Below are 14,974 nucleotides of genomic sequence, written 5' to 3' on the forward strand. Positions count from 1 at the left end.
CACATTCTCTCCACATCTCCAAGGAACAGAAGACCAGATTGCACAACTGCAACTAAAATATTGTTATGCATGTGAATAATAAGAGAGTTAATTCAGCTTACATAACCTCACCCTTCATTATATAATCCTTTGTGTCACATTAAAAAAAAAATCAACTTGGTTATAAAGGTTGAATTTTAAAATGGTTCGGCAACAGATGCGCCAGGAAAAACATGCATATAAAACAGAGGGCCCATAAAAACTCAAATTTGCATGTGGCAATGGCCACTAATTTATGATATAATCAGATTACTGCCTGTCTATTGCACACACAGCCGTTCGGTTGTACACACGGTGTGAATACGTTCACATCGATTGCTGGGCTGAAAAAGTCTTACTCTTTCATGCTCGGTTTAGCGCTTGATTCTTACACAAATGACAGAAGAACCTTCCGACACCACTGACCCCAGATTCAAAGCATCTGGTGCGAGCCCCACTGACGACCCAGGCCAGCAGCAGAGGGGGATGTGGTCCTTGGGCAGCTTGGACACGGGGGTTCTCTCGGTGACCATCCGTGGGGAGGGCGGCGTGACTGCTCAGAGAGCTGCCCTTCAGAGCTTGAAGTGTCTGGCTACCTGAGGGTTGGTGCCCAGTGGGCACATTCACCCAGGCCTGGGGGAGCCACAGACCAGATACCACCTACCCCAGCCCCACCCAGGGCCACAGTCTGGCCCCTATGCACCCCAGCTCAGATGCAGCCTCGCCAGAGAGGGGAGACCCCCTCTTTCCAGGACTGCCCAGTGTTCCTGGTTCCAGAGGACGTCAGCTACTAGAACGTCCTTCATGAGGGACGAGGGGCCTGCTGGGTTAGTCCTCACCAAGCTGAGCCCCCTTCACGTTCAGTTCTTCTAACTCGACCCCTACCCTCAGCACATCCCATTCAACCTTCTCTTTTCTTTTCCTTTATTTTTAAACACGTTTTATTTATTTATTTTTGGCCATGCTCTGTGGCATGTGGGATTTTAGTTCCCCCATCAGGGATGAAACTGCACTGCTTGTATTGGAAGGCGGGGTCTTAACCCCTGGACCACCAGGGAAGTCCCAGTCCTCCCTTTCCTGAACTGTTCCTTCAGCCTTTCCAAATCCTTTCCGGTCCCGGGCTCTCTGGGCCAGCACAGCACCTGACGGGTTCTCTTGGCCGAGCCTACGGAGACGACCCAAAGCTTCACGTGAGTCACACGTGTTCATGCGAGCCGATGCACAGGACACAGGGATTCTGTAATAGGCTCTGCTTTTCATATTGGAATACTAACGTACAGCGTATCTACCCAAACAAGCAACGTGCATAAGTTGGGCATCATCTCCAGAACATTCTACCAGGTCTGTGTGACCAGCTGGTTGTACACGACAGGCGTCTATACTCACATTTCCCAGGCTGCTGGCGGTCCTGCTTGAGTCGTCTGCGTGTTTTTATAACACACCGGCTTCATAGTTTCTTGGCAAAGTTGATTTTAGGTCCAAAATAGCAGAAATCTACCCAAGGAAACTAGGCCACAGGAGGGGCTCAGAAGGCTGAGTGCCCCAGAAAGGCACGTCCCCCAGGGCCCTGGTCCTGGGGCTCCCTGTCCCCCCAGGCTCTGCTGACACAAGCAGTATCCTTCCCCTTCTGGGGGCCCCCCACTCCCGGCCCCCAACTCTGGGCCTCTCCGCTAGCTGGGATGCCCTCTCCCGGCTCTGGTTAATGACTGTTTCTTTGGGGGCTAGGGTCAGGCATCGCACCGCCGAGGGTACCTCCCACAACACCCACAGCCCAGGCTGCCTGGCTTCTCCCTCCTGGCACGCAGATTCTGTCTTCCTGGCTGAGTCATGGGCAAGGGGCTGCCTTCATCTCTGAACCCCCCAAATCTGGCACCGGGCCTGCGATCTCGAAAGCTTCAGGAAATTCCTGCTTAATGATCGCTCAGATGAAGGAATGAGTGAATGCACGTTCATCCTGTCATTTATTCTCAGCCGTCTCTCCAAAACCAAACAAGTTGCTCCTGAAATCTCTGGCTGAAAGGTCCTCCCGGCTTCACTTAGGAGGTTTCCTTTCACAAAGGCCTCCTCCAGGTTTGAGGCTCTGTATCTCTAACCCTCGGTGAGCCAGGTTCGCTTAACACACACCTGCTCCCCCTCTGTCCGCCCCAAGAGTTCAGCGGGGGCCGGAGCCCACCCATCCGCGGGCCACGGGCTGGGGGCAGAGGTGAGTCAGTCTGGGCTGACCTGCTGCAGATCCCCGGGGACCCTGCTGAGGAATGAAGCCACCTCCGGAAGCCAGATCCCAAATCACCAGTTGGAAGAGAAGTGTCCAGAAGAGCTGCTAGACATGCTAGACTTTGGGTGAATAAGAACCAAAACATCCATGTGCCAAGTCAGTGAGATCGGGGGGTTAATGCATCAATTTACTCCCGCAGTGTAAATGAGGCCCTCTGGAGGACTCACAGCTTTAACAGAGTGCAGGTGCTACGTTTCAGCGTTGAGTGAGTGACGGATGATGACAATTATTTTGTCCATATTCTCCATGTCTTCTAGTTCTGTGTTTTTGAAAGAGCTGGATGTTATTTTCCTGATCACTTCCAGCTACCCAGTTTTGGGGGTGGGCTTTCTCATTCTCACCAGCAGACTCCAGGAGCTGGCAGACTGTGTCACATTGGCCCCAGCTGCTCCCGCCTTGCCTGGGGCCCCCGTCACTCACGGTGGGTGGAAGCATGCCCCTCCCTTGTATGAGCAGCTGCGGGAGGCTCGGTGGCAGGGGGCCCTGGGCAGCCCAGCGCCGGCCACCCCCTTGCCAGGCCACACCTCCTGCTTCGTGCAGCGGGCAGGTGGGGACTTGGAGGGGGGAGACCAGGGTGAGTCGTGTCAGCAAACACTGAGCCACCGAGAGGAGCAGGCCAGTGGAGGGGGGAGGGAGGAGGGTGAGGACGGTTAACCGAGGTCACAAAAATGCCTAGAAAATGGATGGAAAACCACACCACCGAGTTTATCATGTCTGCTGAGTGGGGTACAGCTGCTTTCTTGTTGTTGTCTTTTCCTCTTCCTTATGCTTTTTTAAAAATCAAAGATGCTTGGCTCCTGGGAAGAAAAGCTATGACCAACCTAGACAGCATATTAAAAAGCAGAGACATTACTTTACCAACAAAGGTCCGTTTAGTCAAGGCTATGATTTTTCCAGTAGTCAAGAATGGATGTGAGAATTGGACTATAAAGAAAGCTGAGTGCCGAAGAACTGATGCTTTTGAACTGTGGTGTTGGAGAAGACTCTTGAGAGTCCCTTGGACTGCAAGGAGATTTAACCAGTCCATCCTAAAGGAGATCAGTCCTGAATACTCATTGGAAGGACTGATGCTGACACTGAAACTTCAATACTTTGGCCACCTGATGCAAAGAACTGACTCATTGGAAAAGACCTTGATGCTGGGAAAGACTGAAGGCGGGAGGAGAAGGGGACAGAGAATGAGATGGTTGGATGGCATCACCGACTCAATGGACATGAGTTTGAGTAAGCTCTGGGAGCTGGTGATGGAAAGGGAGGCCTGGTATGCTGCAGTCCATGAGGTTTCTAAGAGTTGGACACGACTGAGTGACTGAACTGACTGACTGATGCTTTTCTGGATTTTCCGAGCCTTCTAAAATGAGTGTGCATTAATATTCCTATCAGACACTAATTTCAAATCTGTATGATCTTTTTGCTACTAATTTTTATGCTTATCTTTGCCGAGTACCCTTATTATACTGTTTGGTCACACGGCCATGCCATGGGACAGCTGACTGAAGCTCAGAGAAGGTGAGCCACTGGCCCGAGGTCACACAGCTCGCCCTGAGCTCCAGGGGACCAGGCACAGCCCCGCTCAGAGCACAGCCCTCAGCTGTGGGTGACTCGGCCACTCCAGGGTGGCCTCCTGATCTCTGCCCAAGCTCATCAGACGAGTCCAAGGAGCGTCTTATTGCATCACTCGGCCTCTCTTTCCAGCTGCTGCTGTTTAGCCACTAAGCCGTGTCCTACTCTGAGATCCCGTGGACTGCAGCCCTCCAGGCAAGAATACTGGAGGGGGTTGCCATTTCTTTCTCCAGGGGATCTTCCCAACCCAGGGTTCAAACCGGAGTCTCCTGCCTTATAGGTAGATTCTTTACCGCTGAGCCACCAGGAAGGCCCCTTTCTAGGCTGCTAAAGTCTAATGGTCACTTCCTAACTCTCTCACACCTATCACTTCCTTCCCAGTCCTTCAGGCTCTCGCCCTGGGAAGTTTACCCCGTCCTCTCACTGAGAACCCCAAGAGAGCCCCAAATTCATCTCCATGCCTCCCTCTTCTCTCTGGCAATTCATCCTCCTCCCTGTGGCCAGAGTAATCTTTCTAGAATGTGGAAACCTGCCTCGATCTGTCCCTACTAAACACTTGGCCTTCAGGACAGCGTCCCCACCTTGTCCCTGCCTTCACAATGTGGTTCAGCTGCTGTGAGACCCCGCAGTCCTGGGATATGACACCCCTTTGCCACTTGGCTGGACATTCATCTGGTGGCTCTCGACCCTGTGCTTGTCCTTCTGCCTGTCTTCCCAGCTACCCCAGCTGCTCCCAGGGAGCTGTGTCCATCTGAGGTGGGGAGAGGGCAGGGCCAGGCTGGTCCCAGGGGCTCCGGCTCAGCCCAGCGGCTGAGATTCCAGCAGATTCCGAGAGGCATCAGGGGTGGAGGCCACTTCCTGTCTCCAGGAAATACCCTGTCTCCCCTTTGCCCTCCAGTCCCTGGCGGGGAGCAGCCCCTTGTCTCTGGGTAACCCCGCCTTGCTCTTCCAGTCCTGGGGCGGGCAGCGGCCTCCCGGCCTGAGTAACTCTGCAGTACCTTTCAGACCCCTGGTCCATCTGACATCTTTGTAATCAGTCTCTCCCGTAGGTCCCGCTCGGCTGTAAATATGAGAGCAGCTGCTGCGGTCCCGCCGGGACACTGTGGACACACTCCTGGGGCTCCCTCTGTCTCCATCGCCCCTCTTCCTGGCAGTGACTCCGCATGTGCAGACACCAGCATGGGCTCCCCATCTCTGCTCCTCTTTCCCTGGACACACGTCCAGACTGCTTCTCCCTGCCTCCCTGGCCGGGGTGCAGCCACGTGCAGGGATTCTGGTCCAGAGAGTCCGGGCAAAGTGACAGCCACATTTCCAGGCCTGGACCTTACAAAGCTGACCCAGACCGGCCCTCTGTGATCATTCCCCATCTCTGCTGGCAGACGTTTAAGATCGGGGGTGGGGGGTGGGGCACTCCTGGTCCCCGAGTGATTGAGGGCAGAGCTCCCCACCACCCACACTAAATCGTGACGTCATTATCGGGGCAAGCCCCTGGGATGTCGGTCTTGTTTGTTATTGCAGGTGACCCTGACCCTGACCCTGACCGCTGGAGCTAACTTAGCAGAGCAGAGCGAGGCACAGAAGTTAAGGAACTTGATGGGGCCATGCCACAGTGAAGGGGGTCATGGCCACGCGGCTGCAGAGCTCTCAGCCACTCACCATCCCCGGCGAGCAGCTGGCTACACAAAGGTGGGCGAAGTCCTTATCTCAGTTTGCAGCACAGGGTGGACACTGTGTATTTATAGAATAGTGGTAATACACAGATAAAGAAACTTCAGCCAAAAGTAATAGTGAGAGTCTCCCTCCCACGAACAGGGGTGCCTCTCTGTCTCCCATCAAGAAGAGGGCTAGGTGCGCCCTCCTTCCACAGGGAACCCCCAGGGACACCTGACTGTCACACCCCTCATCCCTAAGGCTGGCACCCAGCCTGGGGGCGCGTCCCACCCTCCCTGATGGAGACAGCCGTCCCCTCATGCCCCACACCCCCCATCAACCTCTCCTCTGAACGGCCTCCTGACTCATCTTCCTGAAGCAAGACTTGACCCACATCGCAGCCACTCAGACTGCGTTGTTCCAGATGTCCCATGAGTATTGCCGGAAAGCTGGGACTGCGCCGGGCAATCAGCCTCACCTTTCCTTCCCTAGCCTGGAGCCCAGGTACCTTGGAGAGCCCCTCGCCCATCCCCCTGCCCCATCTAGACCCTAGGAACCATTTCAGCATCACTCCTCCACGCCCACAGCACCCCTGTTTCAGCTCCCTGTCTGCTGGACCTGTCCCTCCTCTGGCACTTATAACAGGCGACGCTCACCCCAGTGTTGCGGGGCGGAGGGGGGGGATGTTTGTGCCCACCAACAGCTCTCTAAACGTCAGAATGACACAGTCGTCTCCGCATCATCCGAAATGTCTACATGGTGAGAGCTCCGTCCGTCTGCCCGTTACGACCCCGTCCTTTGAGTCCTCAGGTGGACCCACTCACTCAGTCTGTTAAAAAGGGAAAACGGGCAGGGAGGCCACACTCACCCTGGGTTGGAACTGATCTAAAAGAAGAATAGGGTTTTGTAAGAACTTCACGATGCTTTTCTAAATTAGACACAAAACAGCCCACCTAATTCTAAACTCAGCCAACATTATAGCTTTCCACTTTAAACAGATGAAATGTTGGAGAAAAAAAAAAAAAAACTGCATGCACTGCTCCGTGAACTGGCCCCCGAGAGGACCTGCAATATTAGGGTACGACCTAGGGGGATGCCAGCAGCAACTAACATATAATGAAGGAGCAATTCAAAGATGGATCTGGAACTCGGAAATGGAGCGCATTTGGTGAGTGCACCTCCAAACTTAGACAATCTACTCAGGGAAGGTTGTGACAAGCGGGCCTCGTTCAGAAATAGCTTAGTCTAAAGTACATTTTGAAAAATGCAGCCAATACTAGGTCCTAGCTTCAGTTTAAGATACCCTCGGGAAACTATTCCAAGTTGCCAAAAGTTTGGTTATTTTCTTCCAACAAATTACTAATCTATAAAACACTTGTGTAGCACTGATTTCCATCTCCGGGCAATGGAGAGACTGCGTTTCCCTTAACCCACTGCGGATCTGTCCGCGGAGCTAGCTGTGTTAGAGAGAGGTCTTTGGGGAGTGACTTCATTCTCTGACACAGTGAAAGGATGTGCTCGAATGCGCGGTTCCTTGGAAACGCAAAACCCTCACGACCGGCGCTGGTGACAAGTGTTGACCTGGTTCCTGTGTTCCAAAAGGCCGGCCTGTTGGCCAAGGCTGCTTTGGGGGATGAACAGGGCAGATACAACCACAGGAAAATATTCCTGGCCCTGCCTGACCCCCAAGGCATGATGAAAACCCGGTGCTGAATTTGGCAGTCGGGAAGGAAGAGAGCCAGCTTTCCGACGCCACTCACCTCATCCAGAGTTTTTCGAACTCTCTCGGTGTGAGGGGAATGTCAAAGCCGTACAGCGCGTTCCTCACGTCCAGTCGTCGAAGGATGCCGTTGCCCTCGCTGTCGGTTTCTATAAAATTCTACAATAGTAGGAGGCAGCATTTAGTAACATGTAAAATGCACTCAGAGAGTATCTGGGACATTCTAAGACTTCCCCTTATGCCCCTCGCCTCCTGTTTACTTTTTTTGGTTTAAGATTTTTTTTTTTTTTGCCGAGGGCCATTTTTAAAGTCTTTTATTGAATTTGTTACAATGTTGCTTCTGTTTTCTTTTGGTTTTGGGGCCACAAGGCAGGTGGGATCTTAGCCCCTTCACCACGAATGGAACCTACACCCCCTGCGTTGGAAGGTGAATCTTAACTCCCTGACAAGCAGGGAAGTCCCTAATTACCCCTTCGTATATGTTCCAAATACAGTCCCCACTCTGCTCAGTAAGATGACAGAGCAAAACGTCAACAAGAGTTACATCCTAGAACGGGCTTGTTTCTGGGTAATGAGTGGTCTTGGGCATGTGGCTGGGATTTTTTTCCTGAGCAACAATTTGAGTTCAAACACTGTTAGCACTAAGGGCCAACCAGAGCCTGAGAGGTGAGGCATAGCCCACACTGCTCGGGGTTATCATCTCCCCAAGGGACCTGAGTCTCTAGTTGTTACGATGAGGTGACATGGGACCATTTCAACACCCACAAGGGGTGCAAAAGGTCTCTGGGAGTGTGTCAGGCATTTAAAGGACCACAGTCTAAGAAAGCAGGTAGAACAGGGCATTGAACACTGTCTTAAACTGTTTCTAAACAATAGTTCATTCTTCCTCCTTCCAACACACTGCAAGGAAGACACAATGGGTTCAAGTCCCCAGTCCTCTGTAAGCATCATACTTCATGGTGAAACCATGAAACACTTTCTGCACGATTAAGAATCAGACAAGAATATCTCTATTGCTCTCTATTTAGCATTGTACTGGGGGTGCAAGTCAGTGTAGTTAAGCAAGTTAAAATTGGTAAAAAGTGTAACAACAGGGCAGGGAGAAATGTAATTGTCATTATTCACAAATGACAAGACTGTATATACAGGTATACAAGGAATTCACAAATAAAGCGTTATAATAAGAGAAAGTGGCAATAAATCTGGATTCTATAACAAGTGAAAATGAAAGCTGCTCAGTCATGTCCGACTCTTTGCAACCCAATTGACTGCAGCCTGCCAGGTTCCTCTGTCCATGGAGTTCTCCAGGCCAGAATACTGGAATGAGTAGCTATCCCAAATTTGTATATGTTCCAAATTAACTCCCCACTCTGCTGTTCCCTTCTCCAGGGATCTTCCCAACCCAGGGATCAAACCCAGGTCTCCCACATTGCAGGTGGATTCTTTATCATCTGAGCTACCAGGGAAGCCCTGGGATTCTATATCAATAGGCAAAATCATTCACATTTTTATATATCAGACATGGAAAATGAACTTAAAAAGAAAAAACATTTACATCAGCACCAAAAATAGAAAGTCCAAGGAACAAACCTTATAAATGATCGTAAGATTTTTACATAGGAAAGTTTAAAACTGCTTTGAAAAACATTTTAAAAGATCAAAATAAATGGAACTACACTGTGTTCATTCATTGGAAGGCTCCGTGTAGTACAGATGCCATTTCTTGCCAAACATCCCAATAGTTGTCTTTTTTTTTTTTCTTTGTAGAATTTGACAAACTGATTTAAAAACTCTAAGAGAACAAAGAGGAGGCAGCTGCCTACTGGCTAATGAAGACGTATCACTGGACTTCCCTGGTAGTCCAGTGGTTAGGATTTGGCACTTCCATTGCAGGGGCCCAGGGTTCAATCCCTGGTCGGGGAACCTAAGATCCCAGCTGTGGGGAAGTAGACCTGCCTACTAGCAGGATGACCCTGGATCCACAACCACCCCCCACCCCCAGAAGCCTGCTCCAGCAGGCCAGCACTTCCCGGGGCCCTGTAGTCAGAAGAACTATGTTATGTCTATGTTACCACAATTTTAAAAAATAATAATTGTATTCATTTATTTACTCCTGTCACACACCACTGAAATCCAAAAATATATAAATACTATTCATATGCTTATTTACTTTGTGATGGGTCTCTGTGGCTGTGCTTTTCCCTAGCTGCCAAGAGCAGGGGCTACTCTGGTTGCCGTGTGAGGGTTGCGGGGCACGAGGGCCTGGAGCAGCTGGAACGTGCACTCCCAGCTGCAGTTCCCGGCTCTCGGGCACAGGCTCAGAAGCTGTGGCTCATGGGCTTAGCTGCCTCATGGCAGGTGGGATCTTCCCGGCCCGGGGATGAAACTCATGTCTGCTGTGTCGCCTGGCGCATTCTTTACCACTGAGCCACCAGGGAAGCCTCTACCACAAGTTTTTTTAAAAAGCAACAGCGTGCACAGCCTGTTGTGATCCATCCACTGCCTCACACTGAAAACCACCTGGTCTGACCCGAGGTCTGCCCCATCCGTGCTGAACTATTTGCAGTCCCCACCGTTCAGGTCAGCCCCGCAAACCCCTGCCTTGGTTCAGCGTCATGCCTGACGTTCTCACCTCCCCTGCACGCCTGCCCAACACCTGCTCATCTTTCTACTAGTGACCTCTTCTTGGGCACCCTGTTGTGTGTGCACCGTTGCCATTGTGATCCATACCATTCTTTAGAGCTCTTGTTGGTCTTTACGCCACAAGTCTCTGGGGGCAGAGACATGTCTTTATCTTATTTTTGGTCACTGTATCTTTATACTTTGCAACAAGGACTTTCCTGGTGGCTCAGATGGTGAAGCGTCTGCCTACAGTGTGGGAGACCTGGCTTCAATCTCTGGGTGGGGAAGATCCCCTGGAGGAAGGGCATGGCAACCCACTCTAATACTCTTGCCTAGAAAATCCCATGGATGGAGGGAGCCTGTTGGGCCACGGTCCATGGGGTCACAAGGAGTCGGACACAACTGAGTGACTTCCCTAACAGGGCATGGTCAGCTCATAATAATATTTGCTGAAGAAACCAATGACCTTATTTTCCAAAAGTACTTCAATAGACATGAGCATATTAGCTGCCCCCAGAGGGGATGACTCCTCTATGTTTCTGAGCATCCAGCGGGAGGCGCCCCCAGTTGTGTGTGGCAGGAACGGGGAGCCCCGTGACCTTATGTGGCTGCCCAGGAGGCACCAGTGGTAAAGAACCCGCCTGCCAGTGCAGGAGAGACCTAAGAGACACAGGTATGATCCCTGGGTCGGGAAGATCCCCTGGAGGAGGGCATAGGGCCCACTCCAGGATTCCACCTGGAGAATCCCATGGACAGAGGAGTCTGGCGGGCTACGTGACCCTATATGTGAAGGTCACAAGATGACTAAACCCTGAACCCTTGTTCAAGTTCAAGTGCAGTTTTACTGGAGAATACACCCCCTTAGGATATTAGCAGGTCCTGTTTCATGAATTCCCAACAGAAACGCAGCAGAAGGGAGACACCTGCACCATCTCTAAATGCTGGGACCCAGCAGTGAAGAGTGTGGATGTGAGCGCCCATGAGAACCTGCGGTTCTGGTGGGAATACGGCTGATCTTGTTTCTGGGCTTTACTTTCTGCCGGTTTAGAATCCAGAACTAATCCCTTCAGTGCGGTACTAAAGATAAACCGAGAGAGCAGCGGGGCGATCCGCACATGCCGGGTCACTTAGTCCTGCAGGGGCCGGTAAGGTGGCCCTGAGCTTGGTTCTAGACAAAGTGCCTCCTCCCCCAACCCCACCCCCTTCCAGGCCCCTGAAATCCCTCTTTCTCCGTAATCCTTCGTGTCCCCTCTCCGCCCCACTCCCACCAGGCTCAGTTCTAGGAGAGACGGAAGAGGTTTCCATGGGAGGACACCGGGGGCTGCTGGTTTAGCAGCCCAGAGCTCTGGGGTCCCCACAGCTCTTCCACACATAGTTTGGGGCTCTGCCCAGCATCAAGGATGAAGGCAACTAAGAGAGGCCATGGAATCAAGGTGGAGTGAGAGGGCTAGGACTGGGAGGAGGTCAACCAGCCAGGAGGCCGGGCCAGGAGTTGGGCGGGGGGGGGCTGGGGGGGGGGCGGCCTGCAGGGTGTCAGGGAGCCGAGGTGGAGGCGTTTCAGGCAGGGTGAACCGAACATGGCAGAAGCAAAGGCCTCCTCAGCCTCCGGCCGCTCCCAGCAGCCGGCTCCTTTCAGCATCCGCCTGCCTCGTTAATAACCAGCCTGTGCTCCTTGACTGTCCCCTCCCTGGTCTGTGAGCACCTCCAGGAGGGAGCAGGCACACCCCCCGGGCACGCAGTTTGTACGATGCCAAGGCGGGGTTGGAAGAAGCGGCGAGGGGCCCTGGAGGTGGCCCTCGGGAGGCCCTGGCCCCACGGGCAGCAGCGCCCACAGCGGACCTGGGAGGCGGCTGCTCCCATAAGGGAAGGAGGGCAGAGCAGCCAGGAGGAGGGGCAGGCTGGGCAGAAGGGGCTGTTTTCCTGGGTTGGTCCAGCCTGAGGGAGTTTGAAGGTCGGAGGGAAGCAGGAGCGGGCGGGCACGTGGCTGACGGTGTCAGCTCTGCCCCTCCCTGCTGGGGTATGGGCCCTGAGTGCCCACACGTGCAGTCCGGATCACGCCCTGCGCTCCTCGGCCCAGGGGACTACTCTGGAAGGCCGGTCCAGCCTCGGTCCATGTGATTTGCTGGCCTGGGCTGGCAGAGTCCATGCTCTGGGGATGGGGACCAAGGAAGTGGCGGTCCGGGTGCTTAAAAGCAGGCCTTCACATTGGACACCGGCCAAGAGAGAGAACACAGAAAGAAAATGACCAAACGGAATAAAGTGGAGATGTTCTTCAGAGCAGTGTGAACGTATTCCTATGATGCAGTTTACAGATACTTTTAAAAGTGAAGTTACTGGGTCCTTGTTGCACTGGGAAGTACTGACACCACAGTCTAAACTTCAGGATGACCCGGGCTTGCATTTCAGATCTACTGTCCTGCAGGGATAGCTGTCATTGTTACAGTGTCTGTCCATCTTGACACGGTAATCGAAATTTACATCGCTTCACATGGAGGGTATTCACCTTGAAAATGAGCTTTTCATAATTTTGGCAGGAAAGGAAGAAATCTCTTTAAAATGCGTGTTTATAACTGTGGGGGCTTCGCTGGTGGCTCAGACGGTAAAGAATCCACCTGCAATGCAGGAGACTTGGGTGTAATCCCTGGGTTGGGAAGATCTCCTGGAGAAGGGAATGGTTACCCACTCCAGTATTCTTGCCTGGAGAATTCCATGGACAGAGGAACCTGGCGGGCTACACTCCATGGGGTCACAAAGAGTCAGACAAAACTGAATGACTAACACTTATTAACTGTGTAAAAATAAATATGATAGCATTTATGTTGCTTCATTTAAATTTTTAATTCATATCAAACTTGAGATAAAGCCAGGAATTTCAGTCCATGTAACTCCTAAAATCACTTTTTTTCCCTAAAGACCAAATTGACCTTGAATGTGAGAATTTCTTTTGAAAAAGTATTTTAAGAGTCAAAGGAGGCACCACATTGGTCTAAAAAGTTGTTTTCCCATCTCAGTGACTGGATCAAAACAGCTCCATAATCCCAGTGACCTTGGAACACTGAAGTAGATGCCCTTCCCTTTTAAGGAAACAATCGCTTTCTCACCTTAGACAAGTCTGACCATCTGGTTTTTGCTTTGGTGACAAGGTACTGATGCGCCTGTTCACAAGCTAGTTCTGAATCTGCAACCTTCTGTTTTGGTCTTAAAAGAAAAAAAAATTATAAATAATTCTGTTTCAATTTAAAAGACTCATTAATCTCTCAAGGGATTCCCCTACCCCCATTCGTGACAAAAGTACTATAAAAGTCTGCTATTTCACATCTGGTCTAACTTAATTCTTAAAATACAGTCTTACTTCCCCAGCTTCATGTTAGGGAAATCTTAAATTTAGTTAGGAGTCCTTGCTTATTTCCAGGTAAATGCTGTTCAACTTTTCCAGCGGTTCACAAAACAAAAAGGGTTCGTTTATTCCCAGAGGGATAAAAAAAAAAAACCAAAAAACACACAGCACAACATTGTCTTTGGATGAAAACAACCCAAAACTTTTATTTCTGAATGTACAAGTGGGTGTGATAACTCGGACCAAAGCAAACAGCCTGGGAACCCTAGGGAACATGACCTACAGACTCGGTCTCAGCTCACGCTCAAAGGTTGAGCCTGTGGAATACAAAATGATCAAAATTCTATTTACTCACAGAACGGCGGACGCCGAAGACACTTTCAAAAAGGACTGTGGTTAAGGCACCATGAAGCGCAGTGAAGACTGTGGCTGAAGGAATTTGGGGCGCCCTGGGCTATCCCACTCACGACAACAAATTTGGGGAGCAGATCCTATAAAGCCTTTTGCCTCTTCTATCTTTGGTTGCCCTGCTCGGATCCTTGTTCACTCACGGGCACGTGGGTGATTGGGGTGTCTTGCCTGAAGGTGAGTGAGCAAGCCCCCACAGGGACCTTCAGAGGAATTTCTCCCCAAAGGAGCCCGGAAAACCCGGAGGAGGAGGGCAGCAAACAAGCCCCATGTTGCTCTTTATTTTTTCATTTTTTGGTCGTCTCGTGCAATTCGCAGGATCTTAGTCCCCTGTTGTCGTTGTTCAGTTGCTAAATCCCGTCCGACTCTTTGTGACCCCATGGACTGTAGCCCACCAGGCTCCTCTGTCCATGGGGTTTCCCAGGTAAGAATACGGGAGTGGGTTGCCGTTTCCGTCTCCAGGGGATCTTCCCAACCCAGGAAAGGAAACCATGCCACCTGCACTGGAAGCGTGGAGTCTTAACCAGGGAAGTCCCCCAGGTCACCCTTTGAGAGGAGTATAGTTCATGTTCATGAGCTGCTTGTGAGGAAAGAAATCTAAAGAAAAACTGCAGCAAAGGTTTATGCGATCCGGGCAGCTCTGCGGCTCTGTGTATGACGCCGGGCGGGGCGGACGTGGTTTCTGGGGTGACCATGACCTCCACAAGCTCCAGTTGGGCTGGAGCTGTCAGTCACTTGCCACGCGGAGTCTGGGGTTTCCCAGCAATGTTGGCATCATCACCCCTCTTTGTAAAGGGGGACACTGGGCTTTGGAGAGGTGAAACAGCCTGCCGAAATCACACAGCCAGTTCCGGGAATCCCGGCCCATCAGCTCAGGGCCCTCCCACGCTGGAGGTGAGCGTTTCTCATTATTTTCATTCCAGCTGAAGCTACAGCTTTGGCAGCTCCTCCAGCGTCAGTCCTCAGAGGAGAGGACCCATTAGGCAATTCAGCTCACAGAGGTGAGAGGGCCACCGTGGTTTTATGCGCGGAGGATCTTCTTTTTGCTTAACATTTGTATCTCACTTCAGCGAGCTCAGTTCTGCCAGCACCGCTGGAGTGCCCAGCCCTGTGCAAGGTCGGGATGAGTGAGGCCTGCAGCCGCTGTCTCCAGGAGAGGTTCTCTTGGGATGTTCCACTCCCGTCCTACATTTAGAGCAGATAGCAGACTTCCCTGGTGGCCCAGTGGCTGAGAGTCTGCCCGCCAATAAAGGGTGTCATGGGTTCAACCCCTGGTCCAAGAAGATCCCACAGCTTCCTGGCGACAAGTCCACAAGCCACAACCACTGAGCCCGCGTGCTGCAACTACCAAAGCCTGTGTGCCTAGGGCCCGTGCTCCGCA

The 14,974-nt window shown here is 51.7% G+C and overlaps 1 protein-coding gene across 1 annotated transcript in view; it reads right to left on the minus strand.

The window, feature by feature from the left end:
- EFCAB6 (EF-hand calcium binding domain 6) overlaps positions 1-14,974 on the minus strand; it is a 242,193-nt gene that overhangs the window by 59,128 nt on the left and 168,091 nt on the right. The window contains exons 21-22 of the mRNA XM_065924192.1: positions 12,950-13,046; positions 7,267-7,385 (exon numbers count right to left, since the gene is read on the minus strand). Of these exons, the coding sequence (XP_065780264.1) occupies positions 7,267-7,385; positions 12,950-13,046 (216 nt within the window). The remainder of the gene's footprint in view (positions 1-7,266; positions 7,386-12,949; positions 13,047-14,974) is intronic.

The sequence above is a fragment of the Muntiacus reevesi genome, chromosome 1, assembly GCF_963930625.1.
Source record: "Muntiacus reevesi chromosome 1, mMunRee1.1, whole genome shotgun sequence".
In the NCBI taxonomy this organism is placed as follows: Eukaryota; Metazoa; Chordata; class Mammalia; order Artiodactyla; family Cervidae; genus Muntiacus; species Muntiacus reevesi.